Source organism: Ammospiza nelsoni, chromosome 3 (genome assembly GCF_027579445.1).
Source record: "Ammospiza nelsoni isolate bAmmNel1 chromosome 3, bAmmNel1.pri, whole genome shotgun sequence".
Lineage (NCBI taxonomy): Eukaryota > Metazoa > Chordata > Aves > Passeriformes > Passerellidae > Ammospiza > Ammospiza nelsoni.
Window position 1 is genome coordinate 97,748,982 of NC_080635.1, and position 17,030 is coordinate 97,766,011.

Here is a 17,030-nt window from a genome sequence, read left to right on the forward strand (position 1 = left end):
CACGAGGCAATTCCTGTTGATTTTTTACTAGTTTTCCTTCTCCTCTTTCTTTGCTCTGATAGTTTTCCCCCCTGTGTTTTATAGTTGTTTTTATTTTGTTCTTGTTTTCTCTTCGTTCTCCCTGATGTGCACATAGCAGAAAGCCATATAAATTGATTAGTGTTAAGAGCAGCCACTGGTGGCTTTATGGGACCATGTTACATGATCATAAAATTCTGCTGAGTGATGAAGCATCTGTACACTTGCTCCTGTGTCCTGTACATCTTGTGAGATATTTGATACTCTCCAGGAGATTGGTTCCTTCTTTTAAGAGAGCATGGCAAGAGTATGACTATGATAGAATTTTAATTTTTGCTGCTACAATAAATTCCTGGAATTTATCTCCACTGTATGTTAACATGAACAGTTCACACAGGTTTATTAACTGTAAGTTTTAGTAGTGATGCCTTCCTAGCTGTGAGTGTCTGAAAAGAGATAGCAACAATATTTAGTAGATTAAAGGCTGGAAAAAGCTATTAAGCTTTCAGACACACTACTCTTTTCCAGATAACTTGAAATATCTAAAAGCTTGTCTCTGTGGATTTTTAAATTATTTTTAGGAAATCTCTTCAGCCTCTATCTCTATCCCTGTATCTCTATCCCTGCAAGTGTCTGGGTGAAATATTTTTCTTATGCAGTATAAAAAATACATAAATATAACTGTCTAATAATTAGGACTCAGAAAAAAAGACAGAAATCAGAGACTGATGATCACAGAAATGGCTCCAGTGTGAACAATTTGAGCACTCTCATCATACATACACCATAGCGAAATGAGACGTGCTGCAAAGATTCTTGAACCTTCTCCTTTTCCATGAATCTCTTCATGTGTGGGACTATGGAATCAGAATAAATTCCTTAATTTTCACTTTTAATGTTCTAAAAATGAGCATCTTGAAGGGCATGAATAGTTTGCAACAGGGTGTGTTTCTGATAGCAGCATGTGTGTAACTGACTGCAACCAATTAGGCAAAATATAGTGTAAGCAATTAAAAAACTTACACAAGTGCTTTAGTTATGGTAGGAGGAGCAGGACAGGAGCTCTGCTTTTACACTGCCCAACAGCTGTCATGAGACAAAATTCTTTGCTGCCTTCTGGAGTGGGACAGCACATCAGCTGGTGATGGAGGAGGAATCTCCATTTCTTGACTTCACTGTTTTCCTTATGTAACTCTGATGTCAAATGCCAAGAAAATATATTTGCAAATAAGATGAGAGAGCTGAGTTATGGTTCTATTTGTCCCTTGTACACCTTCATTTGATCTTTTCTCCCATAGTACCATGCCAGCTGCATTTGGATCCTGGGAGAAGAGCTGTTACATGTACAGAGACCTGCTCTTTTTTACTTTCCAGGTTGCTCTTAATGAATGATTTGTTGCTTTGTCTGAATATTTCAGAATATCCTCTTTTAAAAATGCATTCAGCCCAGGAAGGAAGCAGGAAGAAATGTTAACTAAAGCAAGTACTCACACATGAATGATTTCAGTAGAGAAAATGTAATAGGATTAATCCTGCAAGGGACAGAGCTACATCCCCAATGGGGGTCTGGACATCCTTATTTAGCGATTTGCAATTCTCACAGCCTAAATGGTTTTCCAGTTGAGGTTCATAATAAAAAAAAATAATAAAAAAAGCCAGCAAGATGAAAAAAGAATTCAGAGGAGTAGGTTCTCAATATAACACTCAAAAGGGGACTAAGACCACTGTTGCACTTGCCAGCTCTAAGTGTAATTAAGCATTTCAGTTACATAAGACATTCCTCATTGAAAAACTCAAGATGCACGTTGTCACAGTTTATAACTACAGAGCTTAGTGGTTGGAGCCAGAACTCAGGAGGAGGTTTGGTTTTGTATTCTTACCCACCCAGAGCTGGAGTGCCAAGATGATGAGACATACAGGGAAGAGAGGGGGATTCCTGATCTCAGTGATGATGCTAAAGAGAATAATTAAATATTCATTGAAGTGAAGACTTGACCTAACTCATCCACATTGCTGATGAATGCCCTCATTACCAGTCTACAGAGTCATATTTCCTCTTTCTGTCCAGATGCATACTCAATTTCTTAGGCAACGTGAGGAGAGCTCCAAACAGGCTGACCAAAGGAAGCACACCTTTGCATACATAATGGTGGTTGGAGTGCTCCACTGGCAGGAGGAAGGCTCAGCTCCTTCTTCATCAGAAGATTGAAGGGCAGCCTCTCTGAGGAGTCAATTTTCCAAGATGCTAAATGCACACTGGAACCAGCCAGGTGGCTAAACTGGTACTCAATTAGTTGAATGTAAATGAAGCACACACATTTCCTTTTTTCTGTTTCACAAATACAGCACAGTCCAGGAAATGGGCTGGATCAGGGTGTCCAGGATGGATGGGAGAACTGCTTTGAGATGTTTGAAGGGCTTTGGCTCCAAGCTGCTCAAGGGCATTAAACCTGAGGTACCTGCTTGGTGTGCAGAAACCTGACTGCCAAAGAGGCTCTTACCAGTACAGTTTTGGATATGTTTAAAGGTTGGCAGAGGTTACCCAGAACACTTAAGGTTCTCTTTTGTAAATCTATATAAATGTTAGCTGTTTATGTGGACCCAATGCTCGGTGCTTCTTAAAAGCTTGCTATTTCAAAATCTCAAATGAAATGTGGGATTCCTGGTGCTTTGCTGAGCTCAGTCCAAGACTGACATGCTGTTTTCTCTTTGTTCTTATATGGATCACTCAGTGATTCTCAGGGCAATTCCAGGTGTGAATGGATAGCTGTAGAGTGTGCTATGCAGTTCCTGATGGGTATGACAATCTTGGTCAATAAAAACATAGTTTATCATTTCAGATTGACTTACTAGTGAGCTGTTCCATATCCTTTTGTCTTGGTAAAGCCTATTGATATTGCAACCACTAATGCTGGCAGTCCTGAAAAAAAACCAAAACAATAATAATCAGCAGATGCTGAGTAAAATATTGCTGTTCTGCCTGGACAAAAAATGACAGGGCAAGCTAATGCGAAATGGGCCATTTTACAGGGAATGAATTATTTAATGAAGCACATTGCAGTTGTAGGGTTTGTTTTTCTAAAGCACTGGCAGGGAGGAGGACACTGTTTTCTGCCCACGGTGTACTGCTTTGATGTAGCTAAATTACTGATACATTTGACAGGTCTTAGCTTGAAAGGGGTTTCATGAATATTCAGAGAATGTTTCTTTCTTGTTTTATTTGGATTTCTTGATATTACACTACCTTGCTGAAAATCTTCTAAAATTTTGTTAAAACATATTTAGAAAAGAATGCTACATTATACACCAGCATACCTTGAGCTTGACATACAGTGGAAAAGCTTCTAACCTAGTTTTCCTTTTAGAAACATGCTGCCTACTATTTTTTAGTTTTACTGAAGAAAATTATTATATTATTAACATTGCCATTGCATTAAATGTTTCATTCCAATGATTCTTAGGAAATTAATTTTACTGACTTACCCCATCCAAGGCACAGGAAACGCTTCCTTATGAGTCGCGTCCTAATTTTTCCAGTAACAGCCATATATGACTGCCACGCTTCTGTCAAAACCCAACAGAATGAAGCTAAGAAGAAGAAGTGTAAAAATGCGGTGGTTGTGGTGCAGATGCCCTGCAGGGAGCAAAGAGAAGCTCATGCTGAATACTTAGGGACAGTCATTTCTGTTTTCAATTCAAAGAGTTGTCATATTCTATCATCTTGACCTTTATCCTTAGCATCAACTCTCCCTTTTCTCCCTTTATGATGTGGTGGCCACAAAGAGCAAGAGAAAGAGAGAGAAATGTTGATGGGGATTAGCTGCAGAGGTTTTGACTTGTTTTCTTAAACACTGAGTGTTCTGAGCAGGGACAAAAACACAAAATAAGTCATGCCAGCAGATTTTTCTCTACACATTTACTTTGACCAGGGACCATCAAAAAGCCATTCTGGTAAGCCAGTTACAAAATTACTGATTATAAAATCACATAGAGCTGAACAGAGAAAATGTGGGGATATAAATGCTCCTAACTACCAGTTACATTTTATTTACCTCTATGAAGAAAGACCCTAATTATAAAATTTAAAGTTGATTTTTTTATTTTTCAAATTTACATTTTATAGAACATTAACTTTAGATATTTTTAGGCAAGTTTAAGTATCATAACCCTAACAATTGCCCTGGATATTGTTTTTATGGGTATCAGTCATTTGTCATCTGAAAAGTATTTTGAGCACATGCAACTGGCTTTCTTTTGTCACTGTAGCCCTTAATTAAACTTGACATTGTAGCTTGCGTAAATGAGCTTCTTGGCATAAATGATCTGTGCTCCACTGTGTCGCTTAAAATGCCAGCAGCAGGCTATAAAATGCAGTCTGCATAGTACCCCAGAACCAAGACCACACCAGTAATGTTGAGAATATCACTAGCACAATTTATCCTTAGCACAAATTAAAGAGTCAACATTATGTTAAGATTAAAAGGAAGAACAGTTCACACCCCCAACATCAATGAGGTAAATTCATGGAAAAAATGAAAGATATTACTTTATGATTATTTCTTTATGCACCATACACATCTAATAGCTACCTTATGCTTAGCCTTGTATTAAGGCTAGTCAAGAGCTTTAACTAAAATCCCAGTTGAGCAAATTATTTAGGGAGAGAATATGCACATTCCTACTTATATATAGGTGCTTGCACATATTGCTGATTCAAGGCTGATAGGAAGAATACGACATTTATGACACCCATGTATTACACCATCCATGCTTTTGAGTTCTTTTTATGTTCTCAATTACTTCCCAATATGTTTTGAGTTGAATTTTCTGTGGTGTTAATTTTCCCAGATTCTTATTTGAAATCAGTTGTGCTGGGTAATTCCAACAGTTATCTTAAACAAATAGCTGATATCAGCTGACATTAGCATTAGCTGACATCTGAACTTTCAAAAATTTATGCACTTGAGGAGTCAAAATGTAATGCTCTCTTGCTTTGAATTTACAGATGTGACAAACACCTTGTCTTCAAACCCAGTATCAAATTATCTATTTAAATCTAGAGGAAAGGGGTTCTGTACAATGATATGCAAGAGAACTGTTGTCAATAACAAAAACCAAAACCAAACCAAGTAATGTAAACTGGAAAAAAACGACAGATCCTGAAAAGGCAGTACGTATTCCATCCTAGGCTTTGCCATTATGTTTAGGTGTCCCTAAGGTATATGGATTCATAAAATCTATCCAGTTGAAGTCTGACTAATAGCAGTGTTTCCTGTGTATGAAAAAAATACCCCAAACCCCACTTATTTAAAATGAAAGTTCTGCATTGAAACACACAATAAATACAATAGAAAATTCATAAACGTCCTCTCTTTAACTAGCTTGTTTATATGTTATTAATTCCTATTATGCAATTTTAATTTGCTTTCCTCTCAATGTTCTTGCAAAAGCTAGAGTTCTGTCAGAGCAAGAATTTGACAACAAAATTACTTTTGAGGAACAGTACAGAATCTTTTATGGAGGAACTGCATAGGTAAAAACACATCCTGAAAAAAGAAAAGGTGAATATACTATTTCCCTTATAAATAATGTAAGTACAAATAATCCTGATTTTTTTGGTGAAAACACTGCTAACTCTTATGGTTGACTTGAGTGCCCAGTGTAGGATTTAATTAATAATTTATCCTCTATTTTGAACAAAAGAGAAGATGACAATAATCTGAGACAAATGTGGACATGGCTACTGTGGAAGAAAGAGCTGTGATGAAAATGTTAATGATAATGTTGAGCAGAAAATGAGAAGACAGAAGTAAGTTTTATGAGAAGTGATCTGTGCTCTAGCTGCAATATATGACTGCTGATTATATCTAATTCTTGTGAGCAGCAGACAGGTCTTTAATGAACAACAATCGTAAGTCTGTACCACTGATACAACAGTGTATTTGCATCACATGCCATCAGAAATATGCAAATCAGCCAGCAAACATCCCCAAACAATTGCTGTGGGGTTGTGATGACAGGTTCATGTGCAGGCAGAGCTTGCAGAGAACTCAGCTTCCCTCCCTGCAAGAGGAGCAGTCCTGGCACACAAAACTGCCCCCTCCCAGGCATGGCCGTGGGCTCAGCACAGCCATCCAACACCCCACTGGAAATCTGGCTTTTATGTACTTCCTTATCCTTCCCCTTTGATAAATAAAAAAGGAAACAACGCTGTTCTGTCTGGAAAAGCAATGCATCTGGGAAGTCAATTTCCAAATAGAAACAAAAATCCATTTTAACTGAAGGTTGTTATTAAATGAGCCATTGAATATGTCTGATTTTAGAAATGTACATTAGCATTTTTCTTTCTCACCAAGTTATGAACTACTGCCAATTGCTCCTCTCTCTCCTCTTCTCCCTTGGCCAGGGACCACCACCTCCCCTCACCTTCCCGCACATGCAGCAGCATCACTCAAACCTTGTGGCTCAGCACCCCAGAAAGCTGCAGTGTGTCAGCCTGCCCGCACCAAGACATAATGGTACACATCTTCCCCATCACTTTAGGAGGAGATGTTTCTCATTTGCTTCTAATTCTAGTTTATTGAAACTCACTGAATTAATTACCTGTGCTGAGGACCTGTCAACCTGCAACAAAATTAATTTAAATTTAATTTATTCACTATTTCTTCACGCTTCTGAAATTAAGTAAACTTTTACTCTAACCTCCCCTCCCTCCCATAGCTTTTGTTCTTGGCTCCCCATATTTACTTATAAGGGAGGGGAAGGAGCTTTTCTGTCCTCAGAATGCATGGTTTCATGGACTTCAATTGAGTCTCAGGTGTTAAGCTACCTGGAATACCTAAGTAAGACCATTCATCCCTTTTTAATAAACAACATACTAATGAAGCAAGAACACACATCAGGCATCAAATTATTTCCTTCTCTCATACTTGTAAGACACCTACTTCAAATGTGTGTACTGAAGCACAGCTGAGAAATCTAAAAAACAAGGAAATTCAAAGCTAAATTTTCTAATCATTAATATTTTTATATAATAATTACAAGTGAAGTTGAGAATACATCAATTTTTATGACCTGCAAAGTAGGTCACAAATGTAACCTCAAAATAAGAATTTCTCAACATTCTTTGAGCATTTGGCTGCTGTCTTTTGGATTTTTTTAAAAGAACAATGGTATTTTTTTAATAGAAAAATATGTGTTTGTTTGGTTTTTTTTTAATAGCAGTGTCTTCTGCTAGATTTTTCACACAAAGGCAAAGAGGGTTAAGTAAGAACACCTGATTTGTTTTCTGGCCCTGAAACCAGTTGTTTTCCCTTCAACAAACTTGTTGACTCTCTTTGGATTTTGATAAACAGTATAAAAATCAAAGCTATTTGAAGATGAAAATGAAAAATGAAATCTGTATTGGTGGCAGCAAAATGAACAGGGCTAAAATTCACTCAGATTATTTAATGAAGCAGAAATAAGAGGTAGTAGAAAAGCATTTAAAAAATAAAATTTCTTAGATATTGGAATCTTGCCTTTGACTTCTCTCTGCGGAGATAAGCCTAAGGAGATAAATTAAATGGGTGCTATTCTTATGATGTTCTGATCATGCACTGAGTTCACAAAGAGCACCTAAAGACCAGAATAATGAGTAAATGAAACAAAGAGCAAAAACCCCAAAGATAATGCAAAGGACACAGTAAAAAGCAGAAAAGCAATTCTATAACAAAATTTGTACGTTTTATTTTCTTTTAGTCACTCTTAAGCCATCTATTCTCAAACAGTGCATCTTTCCCCTTTTTAAATCAAAAATGTAAATTCATAAAATAAGATACTGCTTATTATTCTGAATTTTATTTTTTTATTATCACCTATTTTTAAACTGATTTGGGCAATGCAGTGTCTTTGTCTCAGGAGTAGCAGACTTCCAGAATACAGGGATACAGTATACTGGTCAGATAATATTGAATGATAGAATAAATACTGATTTATAGAGTAAAGTGATGTGTTAAAATAGACTTTCAGAGACTGTGGGACAAAGAAGTAAGAACTTTCTTTTCAGGAGTGGTTTTCTGGAAGAGAGACATGTTTGCAATGAGAAAAAATATGGCTAAAGAGGCTGTTTCTTCAGTTGCAAACATATTTGAAACTCTTAGGACCTTAAATGTCTGAGAAAACATAGCTGAAGTCTTTACAGTTTCTCTTCCAGGATCATTAATGTTGTTGACATCACAAAGCTTTGAAGATATCCTTTAAAAAATTCCTTTCTTTTGACAGACTGTGCTGCTAACACCACTTGTTCTAGCAAAGAACTCAGGAAATCAGATATACTGATATTGTAAACAGCAATATAATAGAAATAATTGTTCTGAAATAATGTCATTTGTGTTTTCAACCAACATCTATGAAAGTGTTTATTTTAATTAACACAAAGGAAAACTTAGGGATCTTCTAAAAGTCATTTCTGGTAACCTTAGCAGTTGAAGACTCAAGTGGTTTAACTTCACTACATTTTGTTCTGGTATCTGACATGATAGCCCAGAATAATTATTAATTGACTTGAATTTGTGTGACGAGATATACAGTTAATTATTATACAGAAGGATTCTATATGCAGTATAAGACAATATGAATGGGAGCCTTTACTTGGATTTTTAAAGCAAGCTGGTTTTGCTATGCAGCAGCAGTAATCTTTGAGCAATTAGGTGATCTGCCTTACAAAGATAATGAGTGATAACTAAGGACACTCAATTTTTTGTCCTTCTACTCAATCATTTTGTTTACCCACAACAAGCAAGATGCCTTTCTAGGTTCTGATAAATAGCGTACAAGATGGCTGTAAATGACCCAGCTCTTTCTGCAGTTCCTTTAATTTTGTTTACAATTATGCTCCCATCTTTATCAACAGCATGGCAATCTCACAGCAAATTTTTTCAAGATGAAATTTTATTTTTCTTTTCTTTTTGTTATCACATGCAAATTATGACAATAGTTGCTAAACTTTGGGACCATTTCATGTGCCCAGTCTTAGGGTGCAATATAGTTTGTTCAGCTACTTCAATTTAAGGTTTTTCTTCTCTTCTGTAATCTGTCTTTTATCTGACAGTATAACCACAGTGATCCTACTGCAACAGGATAGGTGTATCTGGAAGTAAACTTACATGTCAAATTGTAATTTTTCTCTGCATTTGTGCTTTGCACATGCACTTTTGATATTCTTCTTACTATTTTCTCCTAAAGTTTCTTCAGATTTTACTAACAAATTCAGTTCCTGTTCCTCTTTTATCAAGATTTACCTTGAAGATATTTCTAAAAAATCACCCCTCTATGAGTAAAGCATTTACAATCTCTTTTCACACTTACTAGTCAGAATGTTTCCTATTTTTCCCTGGTGCAGAGTTCAATAGAAATGCTGTTTATATGTGATCCACTAAGTCTATAGAGCCTTCTTTTTAACTTCTGCCCTTTGGAGTTACTTTTCTTCAAAGTTCTCCCTTGATAGCAGTCACCTCTACTACTCGTATCAACAACCTCTGCATTTAAATTTTTTACAGCATAGTTGTACTGCAGTATCAGTTATGCCTATGGAGAACTGCTGGGTTTTATTCAAAATAATTCCTCTGCTAGCCACTATTCTCCAGATCTTATAATACATATAGTACAAAATAATTCTATCAACTGGATATGAAGAGACAGTCTCCTGGCTTTTGGGGTGAAAAAGAATTCAATAAAGTTTCTAGCTGCATGTGCAAACCTTTCTCAGTCTGTCATGTGGCAGAATGTCTACACTAGTGACTGCAAAGGTATCCTTTATGCACTGGCATGTGCATAAATTGTTAGTAAATTCCTTGGCATAGTTTTGACCTGGGCCAAAAATTGTTCTCCCAGCCCAGGCCCACACAGAGACAGAAAGAGAGCCTGGGCCAGGAACCCTTCCTGATGGTCAGCTTGCACCCAATGTCCTCCTGCCCGGGGGCTCGGGTCTAAGGGAGGGAAGCTCTCTTGTGCTAATTTGCCTTGGGGCTATAGAAATATTTGTGTCACATTTTGGTGACTAGGAGGGACAGAGACAAGATGTCCAGCTGGATAATTCATATTATGCTGAGCTATGACTAATATACAAGACAGTAAAATTCATTCCATGTTGTTTGCAGCATTCTCTGGAGATTGTCAGTACAAAGCTCAGGCTTGTATTGTTTAACTTAGAATTGCTTTCTTGGTGACATGCCTACAGTAAATTGAAAGCCAGGTGGAAGACAATTCTCACACAATTTCCTTACACTCGTACTCATTTTAGCCCTCTGCCTGGTTTGGATTGTTATTGCCAGGTTATATTTAAGCAAATGAGTTCTGCACAAGCAGTATCACAGAACAGGTTACTCAGAGGCAATTTAATTTCTTCGATTACAAAACCTGGCAACAGAATCTCCTCTCCTTCTGCCTTTGTGCTGTGAAGATGTGTATTTTCCTGGGCAGGCAGGGAATGAAGGAATAGGATCCTCTACTTGTTCGCAGTCAGTGGAAAGACTCCCATCAATTTAACTGGGTTTTATAATGGGTGTTACACATATAGAATAAGGGATGAAATGTGCATGAGCAGAAGCTTGTAATCTCACTTCTTAAGTGCTTTAAATGCTTACAAAGTATTGGATGAGCATTTTTTCTGTTAAGTGAATATGGCCTACTTCACATCATGAATGTATTGTGTTGACTTTTATGTTAAACACTTTAAACAAGGTAAACGTCAGCTCTGTCAGGACAAAAAAACTTAGTATTTTAACTGTGACCTCAAATAAGTGTGTTTAGAAGTTTGTAAAGCTCAGAACAAGAGGTTTACAGGCAGAATAAAAGAAAATAAGAAGCCCTTTAAAACTCCAAAGCATAAAATAAATTTATACAATTTTTTCCCAATTCCTTCCTGTCTAATTAGTCTCAAATTGCTATCACAGTGCTGTAATAATGATGCTTCCCTGTACCAGAGAAGACCCTTTCCAGTGATGATGCTCAGTTTAGGTAAAAAAGTGGAAGTCACTGGTATGCTTTCTTGAAACAACTTCTTCATTACTGAGCTATTGAGGAATTAGAATTAAAAAATTGAATTGATATTGATGCTATCTTGAAGAATTGCTCTATAAAAATAGCTTTGTGAGGTTTTGCATTAGAAAGTCTGAAAGAATTATTATTTAAAGAAGGATATAATGTGGATAAAATATAGATTTGTTTTTTGAATTGATGGGCAAGAAAAAGCAACCTGGTCTCTGAAAACGATTGAAAAATTAAGTTCTCGTATATCATTGTGGGTAACAGCAATAGAGAAGCAGAACTGGAGGTGAAGTGTGAACAGAAGGGACTGGATTCATATGGATGCATGCACAGTTTGGCCTGAAAAGTCTCTGCAACCAGGGAACTAGTGACTCAGAGGAGAAAAGAGAATGCATGCTGGCTGTCAGAATGCTTCTACTGGGCTGTCAGAAAGACTTCTACTTACTTGGGATCTATGCAAATTAAGGTATAGATTATGGATCAGTAATAAAAATGCTTCACTGATGGTATTACACTTTGGTTTTCAGGACAGTTCTTTCTCAGGAACTGTTTTTAGGCTCTGAAAATTCCATATTGCTTTAATTTTCAAATATGGAATATGTAGTGTGCTCTCTTAAATGAAGAGAAATGCTCTTGGCAGATTTGAAGAGATAATAATGAGACAACTATGTTAACAGTGAAGAAAAAGCTGTTTCACTGTAACATATGATGTGCTGTATAATCATTTCAGCTTACTAGGTAAAGATATTCAGCTTTTCAAATCTCTCTTTGGGTTGCTTTGGGTTGAGTTATAAGAAATATTTGTTTGTTTTAGCTATATGGCTATATCTGTTTGGAGAATGGAGAATACAAGAGCCATTAGTCAATTAGTGTGATGAGCAACCCATGTTCCAAAGGTCCTGAGTCTTCCCAAGTTTAATTTATTTAAAAGTTCATGATGGGGGCTGTGTGAGTAGCTAGGAGCAATGAGCCAGGATTGGAAATGAAGAGGTGGCTGAGCTAAGCACAAGGGTTACACCTGAGTCAGCAATGTCAGCAAAGAAGAGAGTGGTTCAGGGCACAGTTGAGAGGGATCTCCCTACGGAGCTCTGAGAAAAAGAGGAGGAGGTGTCCAGGCACAGACAAAGGCAAGGAATTGAAGGAGCTTCCTTGAAAAGATGGTGTAACATAAGGTAGTGGAATGGATATTGATATGTGGGACTTCCGATTCTTACATGAGGATCCAAATGCAGCCAGTGCAAACTGATGTCCTGGTGAAACAAATTACCAGAAAAAGCTGCCATTAGGTAGGCAGAAAATACTGCCTTGCGTTGCCCCCCAGTGCAACACATTCTTGTAGAAGAATTTTTTCCTCTAAGAAAATGTTGTTATCACTTGAGTATCTCTACTCTTAAATCAGATCATCTGTTCGCTCTGTTTTAGATTTTGATGGTATTTGCTAACAATAAAATTGCTGTAATTTTAGGGAGTTTCCTCAGCAATCAAAATGATGCCTAGGATGAGAAGTTCAACAACAAAGCCTGCAGTTGTCTTTCAGTTAGTCTGACTGTGATGATTATAATCCCGCCACATGAAAACAGTCCATCTTCCTGTCTGGGATACTGGTGTCAGCAAAGATCCCTTCTCTGCATATCTGTAAGAGTTTCATCCCTTTACATGGTTGACTGAAACCATTGAAGTGATAGCTTTGCAATGCTTTTACAACAGTGCCATATGTCACCTACCTTCATTCTTTTTCTGTTTGGCTTGCTTTGGTTTTTTTTTTTTTTTTTTTTTTTTTAAATCATAGTGTGTACATATGTCTTAAAAGTCTTTATCTAAGAACAATAAAATGAAAAGGATGATTTTGCCCCTAAGAGCATCCTCAATTTCAAGCATGCTCAGTTTTCCTCCAAGGACAATGTCTTTTGGGATTAGCAGTTTGGACACAGTAAGAAATGGTCATTTTGAAAGAAGTAGTATGAGTCCAAAATTGAAAGAATCCAGGAAAAGGAGATAGTATCATACATTATTGAGACAATCCAAAGTCTTCTCATACCACAAAACTTCTGTTTATTTTTCAAAAATAACAGATAAGGCAATTTTTAAAAAGATATGCTATGGTTACATCTATTTGTACTTGCTAACAAAATGGATAAGAAAGCATTCACTCATCCTGCAGACAGCTGGAATGGTACAGAAAATGTCTATGTAAGTAAATTTCTTTCTACTCCAAAATAAGGTGGCCACATCCAAACTGGTCTCTTGCCAGTTCCAGCTATCCCAAGCTTGGGGATAATGTGAGCTAGTGTGGGACAAAATCATGCCAGGAGGCATGCTAATTATTCCAGAGTATGGATGACTTCATGCCAATGCTTGGGGTCATGCCCGCCTACAGAGGCATGTAGAACATTTTGACTTTGTTCTCTTACCCAGCAAAACATGAAGTGGGCTGGAGCAAATGTGGTGGGCTGACCTGGGCCAGCAGCTAAGCACCTACCCAGTCACTTGATCACTCCCCCAGCAACATGGGGAAGAGAATCAGAACAGCAAAAGTGAGAAAAACCTGTGGGTCGAGATAAAGATGGTTTAATAAGTGAAGGGGAAAAAAGCCTGCACCAAGTGATGCGAAAGCAGTCACTCACCACCTCCCACCAGCAGACTGTTGCCCAGCCAGTCTCCAAGCAACAGGCACCTTTAAAAGACCAGTGCTGGTTGTATTGCTGAGCGTGTTGTCTTACAGTATGGGATAACCCTTGGTCATTTGGGGTCAGATGTCCTGCCTCTGTTCCCTCCCTTCAAATTCTTGTCCAGCCAACTCACTGCCAGGGCAGCTGAGAAACAGTGAAGGTCTTGATGCTGTGTAATCACTGCTCAGCAACAGCTAAAACATCAGTGTGTTAGCAACACTCTTCTCATTCAAAAATCCAAACCACAATACCCTACAGGATTCTGTGAGGAAAATTAGCTCCATCTCCGCCAAACCAACTACAGAAACCTAAAAAAGAGCCCAAATGCAGTGTGTGTGCACGTGTCCCCACACATGCTTATCAACAAAGGGCAACAGATGCTTTTGGATCTGTTCATAAGATGTGTAGACATACACATACAAACAGGCACTTAAAAAATAATGTAAATGTTTCTGAAAGTTGTTTATGGGATACATATATGTATCCCATATATCCCCATATCCCAGTTCAACAACTTCTATTGTTTCTTTTAATTGAAACCCCAAATTTAATTTTTTTTTCAGAAATATATATTCTTTCTCTGTAGATTTAAAATCACAGCACATTATCACCCTAGAAAAGCAAGTGGAAGTAGAGTGACCTTTGGATGGATAATGCATTGCAAAACAATATTTTCAGCAGACAGAAGACAGAGGAGGCTGCTTTGCAGCTCTGTATCAGATCTTGTCAACCTGTGTATGTGAGAGTGAAAGCAGAGTGAGGGGAAAGAACAGAATTTCCACTTTGGGGAACTGACAGTGTCAATACAATCTTATTATACAATAGCATCATGAATCACATTAATTCCTCTTATGGTAATTATATTAATTTCTAATGCCTTTAATGCATTAGCCATGGGTTGTTTCAGAGCCCATCCATTTTTTGTTTATGCAGAGATACACATAATGGCAATGAAGCTGCCTCATCCTCACGATTAAATTGCATCTGGATTTCTAATTTCTAATAGAGGGCTTTATTAAATACAAAACATAGCTACAAATAGGTTATAAATTTAGAGTCCCTCTAAATACAGAAGAGGGAAAACATTGAGTAATCATGTGTTTCTAATGATATTAATGAAATCAGCGATTTTCACATCGATGGAAGATTGTAGAGCTATGGATGCCTATGCACACTGAGATAATCAAAGGAGGCAGTTTCTTGTCATTTTTTACCATGGCTACTGGAATCAAATTAGATAATTCATGGAAGTTGAAAGATAAAAGCAACAGTATCCACAACCAGAGAGAAGAGACTGTGACCACACATGTATATGGAAGTTTGATTGAGAATGGGAAGGACAATAGGTTAAAAAGTCAGCTAATATTTTGACATTAGCTTCTATTCATTGCTTGCACAAGAAAGAAAAATGTCAAGAATTTTTTTTCTTATAAAAGGTGAAACCATTTATGCTGTTAATACCTTAGCATTGTCTTCCAGAAAGGAGGAAATTGTGTGGTATCACATTCATTCAATTCTCTTTATCAGCTATGTTAAACCAGTAGGATAAAAAGGTTTAATATTTATGAAAAAGCAATGAGGAAACTTTCACTGATTCCTTTAGCATGATTTAAAAAATTTGTAATGTTGTGATTATTAAAGAAGATCACTATGACAACCTGGTTGTTTTAAAGGAACAAAGGATGAAATGGTTTTGTAGAACACTCATATGCAGCAGAAGTTGTAACTAATAAAAGCTCCTCTATCATATTACTTCAAGCCAGGTTTCTTGAAAAAGGGAAATAGCAGTCTTTTTATTGGCTCTGGCTTTCATGCCTGTGTTCCACTTCCCTCTGCTTCTTCTCACAGAGCCACAGAAAAGGTTCAGCTGAGTTAATCCATACTTATGATGTAAGGTAATATGTCAGCACAATCTGGAGGAGGAATCTGGGACATCATTACTTTTAGGATAGCACTAGGAAGATACCAGTAGGAAGAAGGCTCTTCCTCCTATATGTTCTAAATACATTCTCCCCATGGAAGTCACTGTAAGGAGCCTTGTGAGGACCCAAAGCTCTCTGCAAGGCCTTGTATCTACTGGTTCACTTTTGTTTAACCCCAGGGAGTCTAAGAACATGAGCTTCCTGCTGGGAACAAAGGAGGTTTCCAAATGAGGAAGGAAAAATTTTGTGGAGAGAGTGGATAGAGATTTCAGCAAGATGATCTACAGAGAACTAGTGCCTTAGCAACATGATAGCTTTCTTCAGGAGGGCATTATCTGTGCTCTTAGATAATGCTTTCCAAGGAATTTGAAGAGCTTGCCATTAAAGATGCCTACAGCAATAAAAGACTTACAGTGTCTCCATATTTCAGGAAGCAGGAAGAAACCAGAAAGTCTACAGGATCAATTTAATATAAATTAAATCCAATATAAATTTCTGAGCAGTGGACATCTAAGCAGTGACAAGAGGAAGCAGGCAGTATACAAATTCCCCATTAAGAACATTTATTTAAAAGGTATTTTATTCTTGTATCACATGAAAGAAGCTGGCCTGAGATTCCCATAGTTATTTGAGCTGTTTAATGGCTAGATGCTGCTTCATTCAGCAAAACAGTGGCCACTTAAACACATACACACAGAAGATATTAATATTTTATAAGAAGGTGATTTGTGGTCTCTAACAGTATATGAGATCTGTGTGAATGAACATATATTTTAACCAGAGAGGATGGACTTGCACAAGCCTACACCTTTATTTCTTTCACCTCAGTGTTGTGAACTGTGTGAGGTCTGTGCCCAAGTCAGGCTGCAGTCTCCCTGAGAGAGGAGGCCCTGTGAGAGAGGTGCTCTCCCTGTGCTGGTGCAGGACCCAGCACTCCAGGACACCTGATAAACATGATTGCCAATAACATAATCACCCAGGGCAATGCCTGGACAGAAGTTTAATTCCAGCACTGTCTTCACCCCACGGTATATAATTTTGCCTTTGACACAAATGCATCAGTGAAAGTCAGGTAGGAAAAGGGCAAGGGCAAGTTCATTTCTTGAAGTCCAGTTTTACATATTCGTCAAAGGGCAAACACAATTTCTCAGTTCACAAAACTGCCAATTTGTCTTCGGCCCACATATCTGAAGAAGGACTGATTTTGCAGTGTTACTTACCCAAATCTATCACTGCTTAATAAATTACTCATGTGTGTCTGGCTGCCTCTTGTCATTGATTTTAGTTCTAGTCAGCTTTAATTGTGCTGCTATTTCCTCACTCTTTCTTTCATTAATATTACCTTCTCAATTCATGCTAGCAATATAGTTTCTAAAGATAAATTGTTTTCAGC

The 17,030-nt window shown here is 37.4% G+C and overlaps 1 protein-coding gene across 8 annotated transcripts in view; it reads right to left on the minus strand.

Annotated features, from left to right (window-relative positions):
- The window catches only part of ADGRB3 (adhesion G protein-coupled receptor B3), a 447,230-nt gene that overhangs the window by 39,055 nt on the left and 391,145 nt on the right, over positions 1 to 17,030 (minus strand). For all 8 annotated transcript variants that reach the window (XM_059467469.1, XM_059467466.1, XM_059467467.1 and 5 more), the window contains 2 exons: positions 3,502 to 3,652; positions 2,869 to 2,938 (listed from right to left, as the gene is read on the minus strand). In XM_059467469.1, coding sequence (XP_059323452.1) covers positions 2,869 to 2,938; positions 3,502 to 3,652 — 221 coding nt within the window. The remainder of the gene's footprint in view (positions 1 to 2,868; positions 2,939 to 3,501; positions 3,653 to 17,030) is intronic.